At 40.7% G+C, this 7,762-nt stretch overlaps 1 protein-coding gene across 1 annotated transcript in view; it reads right to left on the bottom strand.

Annotated features, from left to right (window-relative positions):
• Positions 1-94: 94 nt before the first annotated feature.
• The window catches only part of NID2 (nidogen 2), a 63,673-nt gene continuing 56,005 nt past the window's right edge, over positions 95-7,762 (bottom strand). The window contains 6 exon segments of the mRNA XM_014462816.1: positions 95-793; positions 1,087-1,199; positions 2,387-2,510; positions 3,763-3,920; positions 4,555-4,726; positions 5,631-5,760. Of these exon segments, the coding sequence (XP_014318302.1) occupies positions 783-793; positions 1,087-1,199; positions 2,387-2,510; positions 3,763-3,920; positions 4,555-4,726; positions 5,631-5,760 (708 nt within the window). The 3' untranslated portion in view covers positions 95-782.

Here is a 7,762-nt window from a genome sequence, read left to right as displayed (position 1 = left end):
ATGTTTATGTATAATTAATCTGTTTCTTCCTTTGTAATTAAGGTACATGCCAACACCCAGCTTTGTTATAGAAACAATACACATCCTCAAAAAGTCATAAGAAAACTTAAAATATTTTATTGGAGTAATCTAGAAAATTTGAGGACTGATACATCTTTGGTATTTATAAATGTAGTAATTTCTGTGGGTTATTCTATAGAGGGACTTACAGGAAATACAAACTGAAATGTTCTAGCACCTTTTAATATAAATAGAAATGAAGTAATGCAGAGGTAAAAAATATTTTAAGTCTTAGAACTTTTGTTGGGAAACTATAAATAAGTTGGTTCTTTCCCATCAGTTCTGCATAGCCTTCTCTATGTCAAATTTATGATCTTTAGGGTTTTATTTTTATACTGGTCATTTGTGCTTTAATTTCTTGGCCAAAAAGAACTCATATAGGGTCTTGACATATTTCTAATTGGTTCTTAGTTGAACAAATTTGACCTTTTTAAATATGACATAAATGTTTATAAAAAGTTGCTTTAATAAGCAACAATTAAAATTCTATTACCTCTTTTAAACTTGCAATAATTTTTGTTTTTAAAAATACAGTAGTAAAGATTGAGGTATAAACTTTTCACAAAATATACTTAGTCTTTTTGCACTGAAAATGTCCATTTTGTATGTCCCAGAACTTTTAATGGCCAATTCCTTTTTCACTTTCTTCACCTTTGTTTGCAGTAAATGTTCTTTAGGGTCCAGAATCTGATTGTAAACTCAAGTCCTTTAGGATGCTATATTTATTTTCTTCCTGTAAGGGAAAGTGTGGGAGAGGACAGTGCGTGAGTATTTTTTATAACTGAGTTGCAACGTAAGTCTTTTTAAAGGAGAAATATCCTAATAGGCTGACCTGTTTTGTGTATAGTTTAGCTAGGTAGACTTAAGGTAGTAAAAACTGGTTACCCCGTGGGTTGGCCATTAACTTTTCCAGCTCAATGTGGCCCTCACTGGTGGCAGTGTCAGAGGCAGCAGCCAGAATCAGTTAACAGATCTGTCCCCCCCTCCCCTGCTAATCCAAAGGAGCAGCCTGAGCATGTTGTTTACCTGCTGGGCAGTAGGGGTAGACTGCAGTTATCCCGTAGAGATGAGATCGCTGTTCTGGGAGATACTCATCAGTAAACTGGCCACTGTCTCTATTGACTGATATAATACCATCCCTGGGAACAGAAGGGAAACATGAAGTCATAAGTTTCAAAAGAGAAAAATCTCTACAGCCTTTTAGAATATATATTTTAAATTAATATAACAAAATGAGTTTTGACTCATTTAGATTCAGAAGGTTTATAGCAGTGGTTCTCAAAGTGGTCCTCAGACCAGCATCCTCTGGGAACTTGGTAGAAATGCGAATTCTTGGGCCCCCCTTCAGACTTAATCAAATTCTGGGATATAGGACCCAGTAATATGTTTTAATTAGAGGGCCTGGTGCACGAAATTGGTGCACTCGGGGGAGGGGTGGGTGTCCCTCAGCCCGGCCTGCGCCCTCTCGCAGTCTAGGAGCCCTCGGGGGATGTCCGACTGACAGCTTAGGTCTGCTGCGCTGGCCAGCCGTGAGCCTGGCTTCTGTCTGAGTGGCACTCCTCCTGTGGGAGTGCACTGACCACCAGGGGGCAGCTCCTGCGTTGAGTGTCTGTCTCCTGGTGGTCAGTGTGCGTCATAGAGATCAGTCATTCTGCCGTTTGGTCAATATGCATACTAGCCTTTTATTATATAGGATAAGCCACGCTGAAGTTTGAGGACCACTAACTGGGTGTTGGAATCACGAAGATCTGTTAAAATACTGATGCCTGGGCCCCATGCAAGATCAATTAAATCAAAATTACAGGGTTTAGGATGGAAGGGCTCAGATACTACAGGAGTGGGCAGAGTAGGTCTGTGACATTCTTTTGAATTAAAACTATAATAATAACTCATGTCTTTCCACACAAACAACTGTAAACCCACTTTTACCAACCTTGTATATATTTTTTTAATGTTCCCCAATTCCTCCTTGGAGAACTGGTAGACAACTAGTAAGTCCACAGTGTCATTTTATATCACATAACTAATATACTTCATGGTGCCACTTAAGCCAGTTACAACTCTGAAGATCATATTTAGATTAAAGCGCTTCCTTTTTGGATAGTTACTACTTAATAGCTCTGCCACTTTTAAGCCATATGTGAGCATTACCGTTAAATTTCTGGGTAACGTTTAAAAGATGCTATCTACTAATAAAGATAATAAAATGAAAACGTCAGTAGAGGGCTTAATTACTGAAGTCACTAGCTGACATTAGGTGAAACAAGCGATGTATCCCCCAGAACAGTTTGCATTTTCAGGCTCATCCAGAATGTGTCAGGCTCACCTCCTCCAGTCCGTGTGGTAGAAGTGATCTGCATAGCTAACAATGCTGAAGGGGTAGTTGAGGTTGTTTTGAATGACATGTCGTCCAGTTCCATCAGGCAGTGTACACTCCAGTTTTTTGGTTCCTTTGAAAACGAAGAGGAAAAAAGATACTTTCATGCCATGGGGAAGAGGAGAGGGAACCTTGCCAAAAATAATAGTGGCTGATAGATTCCATCTTAAAGAAAGGTAGAAGAAGAAATAGCTATTTTATTCCCATTGCAGTGATACAAATTAAAAACTAAATTTTTCTGTTCTATTACCAGTCTTTAAATTGTTTAATAACATTGCAGTTTTTAATAGAGTTTAAACTCTTAATCCTTTTTTGGAAGAAAGGATTGCTTTTACAGAAATGTAGCCAAGTTTCTCCCAAAGTAGGGCATTAGAGAGAAGCTTTTTTATAATTAATTTCAAGTGTAAACATAACATTTGGATAAATATTTGTACTTTGTAAGTAATGTGTAATAGCCAAGATTGCCTTTTAACTAGTTTCTAGGTAGAAATAAAAAGTAACTAAAGGGGCAACATGACTTCTATTTTTCAATTTAAAGGAAGCCAATTGTGAAAATTTTGCCATAGCTAAACAAGTTAAAAATTTCCAAGTTTCACATTTCTTACGGGACCTGGATTTAAATTGCAAATACTTTAAAAAATGTTAACTGTTGTTTGGACAACTGGTTTTATAATAGTGACCTATGTACATTATAGTCCCCTTTTTTAGATGATAAATTCTTTAGGAACGGCCGTTTTCATGTTCTGTGGTATATAGACATACTGCATCCTTTCAGTAGTGCTCATGATGAAATCACACAACAGAGAATGTTAGCCTGGCTATCGGCAATCTGAACTTGTTACTGAAGTGAAGCTGCCATACTGCTTTTCAAGAATGTCCTCAGCATAATGGCATACTGACAGCTAGACAGATACTTAGAAATTTATAACACGGGCCAAAGGAAAAACCACCTATAATATACCTCCTGTTCATTTATCTAAATCGGTCAATTCTAACAGTGGGTAATATTTCTTTTTAACTTTGAAAGCATGCCAAGTATTCATGTGGGGAAATGGCACACAATACAGAAATGAGGGACATAGTACTACCCCTGAAACTTAACTGCCGAATTCATATTCACACACCCTAAAACCCTAGGAAGTTCATTGTAAGCATCATTACAAAATGTCCTTTGAAAGTTTACATACCAAAGGAATAGATTCTATGTGCTGTACTGTTACAAATTTAAGCCAAAAGATGGGATTTTGTTTTGTTATAAAACCTGATCAAGGGCTGGCACCACTGTAATAAAGCATTGTGTATCTGCATCCCATCAGTAGTATTACCTGCATCTGCCCAGCAGAGCAGTTTGGACACGGGGTCAAAGGTTAAACCATTGGGTAGTCCAAGGTCATTATTCACCAGAATTCTTCTGTTTTCTCCATATAAAGATGACGTTTCAATTTTAGGAGCATCTCGATTCCAGTCTGTCCAGTACAAGTTGCTGTGGATAAATTAAGTGGAGTAGAAAAAGAAGCACCCTGAGTGTGTACAAGTCAAACTTCAGAACCTTCTTTGAGGCTTTTCACTAAGTGTTTCTGAGTCAAAAACAATGTTTTCTTTACTTATTGAGGATTTTCTCTGGAATTTCATTTGGTAGAAGCCCCATTAAATATGGCAAGAGCTTCTCAAGATACAGCAATCCTCCCTGGTTCTAACAAGTACTGAAACATTGACCAAGTTATATGTCCCAGTGATGACCTTAGCAGTTATGGACAGGGAACATTTTCTTCTTCATTTTGCTACAGTGAAAGAGGTCTGAGAAATAAAATGCCAGGTGTGAGTTTTGGTTACCATTTAATGGGCATAAACCCTACTGTGCTTTTAACACTGACTTCCTACTGTGTTGCTGAAGGAGACCCACTTCATTCTAGTTTAAGTATTGACCCCAGACAGGCCCTACCTTATCATCTGATAAAAAGTAGAACAGTTCCTGACACCTAGTAGCTCCTCAATAAATACTGTTAACACATTTGGGCTTTTCTTTCTGCTTTTGTTCTGACTCCCCACCACATTTAAATCCAAGGACTTCGAATCAGGATCTACAGGTAATGGAGAATTAGGGAGGCCCAGCTGACCCTCGGATAGGATCCACAGTGATGGCTCGGGGATTCACCAGGTCCGTGTGGAAGAGAGCCTTGCGCTCAGAGCCGTCCAGCGTGGCCCTCTCTATCCTATCCAGGCCACTGTCTGTCCAGTACATCGTTCTGTGAAAGTGGTCAATGGCAAGGCCTTCAGGGCTTATCAGATCTGGAAATAAAAAAAAGGCAGGACTGGAGCAGGTGAACCTGAAACAGATTTATGTTTGAACAACAACAACAAAGTCCTGAGAGTCCCTTAAGTCGGAAGAACTAGGTTACACAAACGAATTGTTAAAATTCTGTGGCACACCCAAAATATGATTTTTGCCGAAATGACAAAAAAAAGGTATTTTGATTAATTCACACCAGATGGCTGCTGTTGTGTTGGCTGTTATCATTTTTTCATTTGACAATCTAAGGGAAGAGAGGTCAGTGCCCCTGACTAAATAGTCAGATATTGCATATTTTAAAAACTGCAGCACACCAGTTGAAAATCACTGGTCTAGACCAGCGGTTCTCAACCTGTGGGTCGAGACCCCTTTGGAGGTCGAATGACCCTTTCACAGGGGTCGCCTAAGACCATCGGAAAACACATACATAATTACATAATGTTTTTGTGATTAATCACTATGCTTTAATTACGTTTAATTTGTAACAATGAAATTGGGAGTCACCACATGAGGAACTGTATTAAAGGGTCGCGGCATTAGGAAGGTTGAGAGCCACTGGTCTATGAACAGACCTAGCAGCCTGAATGCACCAGGCATCCACAGAGCTGGTGTCCCAGGCAGCATCAGTGTGGCCTCACCCTGAATCCTTAACTGTGAGCCTTTCCTCTGGGAGCCCAACTTCTCAATAGAAAGGGCCCACAGCAAGAATCACCTTCTTATTCCTTATGTATAAACATGTTTGTTTATAAAGAGGATGTTGTACAGCGCACAAGTGACTTGCATAGAACTTTAACCCCTGTTGGGTTAAAATAGAGGAGAGACTTTGGGATAAACAGGCAAAAATAACTTGGACTTCAAGGAATCAAATGAAATGGGAAGTGTCTTCTGGGTGAAGCTGCTGACCTGAATTAATGATTGTCTCAGGCTCTGCTCCCGGTTGCAGACTGACACGGCTAATTGTCCGCGCAGCGACATCCGTCCAGTACACCATCCTCTCCCGGCAGTCATAGTCAATTCCCACAATTATGGAGCCCTGTGTGGGCCAGAACACAGAATTGGAAGAATTAGGACTTTTTGCATTTCCCCTGAGTTCATACTCAGCTGCCTCACACATGCATGTCTGCAGTGAACAACCCTGCACTGTACAGGTAGCCAAGCTCAGTGGTTAGACATGTAGGCTTTGCAGGCCGATTTCTTGAAGTCAGAGCCAAGCTTGGCCACTTAACTGTGCGATTCTGGTACTTAAGCTTTCTGTGTCTTGGTTTCCTGATTTCCAAAATGAAGGTAACAGTACCTACACTTCATATGGCTGCTATAAGAATTAATACCATAAGTTCTTGTGAAGTGTCCTAATCAGAAATGAATATGCAGTAAGCTCTCAATACTCACTATAATTGTTGGCAGTAAAAGCAAAAGTGACTGCATGAAAAAAATTAGCCCATTCAGTGATTGAAGGACAGATGTTAGTCTCAGCAAAGTAAGGTCTTAATATTTTAACGGACAAAAAACAGTGACTCCTTTCAAATGTTATCAGCACTTTTTGAACAAGCTTTCTAAAATTTGCTAACAAATAACAAAATCTATGCTCCCCTCCCCTGTGACATGAGCTTTCCCCTAGCCCAGGTGCCATCACCCTCAACTCTGTTTCTCGTTGCAAAGCAATTCTTTGGTTGTACTCTTGGGTAAAAGAAAGTCTACAGTTTGATGGGTTAAGGAACTGGGTGGGGAATGGTCGTCACTCAACTTCTGGCTAGGGAGGTTTCGTCTCCCTTATTGCTAAATACACTGCAAAGTCTTATAAAATGCTGCGTCAGCGATACTCCTTTCCAAAAGTCTGCACAGTACTTGCTTCATTTGATTTCCAACCCAGATTCCCGCTTTGAGAAGCCCAGCCGAACGTGCAAAGCCAACATCTAGGGGCCATCTGGCTGTCCCTGAGGCCACGCCAGCTCCTGCTTGCCTAACAACCTGGGGCTGGCGTGACTTACGGCCTCTGGCAAAGGAGTCAGGATGAGAACCACTATACAAGCAGGATATGGCTCCTGTGGAAAAGGGAACAGTTTATATGGGGTAGGAGGGTCTGAAGGTCAAATACAATTTTACTTGAAAATTAAAAAGTCATGTGTCTCAGGCAAGAGTACACATCCACATGGGCTTCCATTAACCCAGGGAATCATGGGATTCCTTAGCCCATGTAATGACTTCAAAGTTATTTGGAGAAAAAAGTCCCCGTTTTAGTAAATTTCCCCAAGGTGTGCTTATAACCCGTGTTCCATTTCTGTTTCAGTTCCACCACCACCCTGTCCTCATCAGAGACAAATTCAGAAATGCAGAGAAGCCATGTGACATGGCTAGAATAAATAGATGGTTACTTGTGATAACTTCTGAGTTTCTACCTCTTCTAGAGAAACTTTTATAAAAAAAGAGTATGCTTAGTGTTTGCCAAGAAAACACACAAAAACAAAAAGGAAGAAAAAAACCATCTTTTTCTAAACACTGGCTGCTTCTAAACTTCGGAACCAGATATGGGGTTCATCATCAACAGAAGTAAACACGGACACTGTACTGTTATATAAGCAAGTACCTGGAGCGTGAAGCTTAGAAATGGAACCAGACCATTTTCCACTACAAGTGGCCCTGCCTTTTTGGTGACCTCCCTTTTCTTCTCCATTTGAGAGAAGAGTCCCTCCTCCGAAATGGAGTGCCTTACAACAGGGAGTGGCTGGCTCAGGAAGCGGCAAGCATCCCGAGGGAGAGCTGTCCACTCCTTTTCCAGCATCACTCTCTCCCCAACTCATCTAGAAGGAGCCAAAGATAAGAACCAAAATGGGAGGGGAGAGGGGAGTAACGTTGAGGCAGTCATTAATGGATTTCCACTTGGGATTCTCATCTGACCCCCGGAACCACACCCTGCAGCTACTGCTATCGTGATTTCTAGATCTCTGGAAATGTAGGGGGCATTGAAAGCACCCTGGGGCCTGGGGTTAACCCTTGGCTCACCATACTGCCTCAGTATCCTGACAACCCTGAAATGC

This window comes from Myotis lucifugus, unplaced genomic scaffold (genome assembly GCF_000147115.1).
Source record: "Myotis lucifugus unplaced genomic scaffold, Myoluc2.0 scaffold_191, whole genome shotgun sequence".
NCBI lineage: Eukaryota > Metazoa > Chordata > Mammalia > Chiroptera > Vespertilionidae > Myotis > Myotis lucifugus.
Note: the sequence above shows the minus strand (reverse complement) of the source record. Positions and strands in the feature narration are given on the sequence as shown.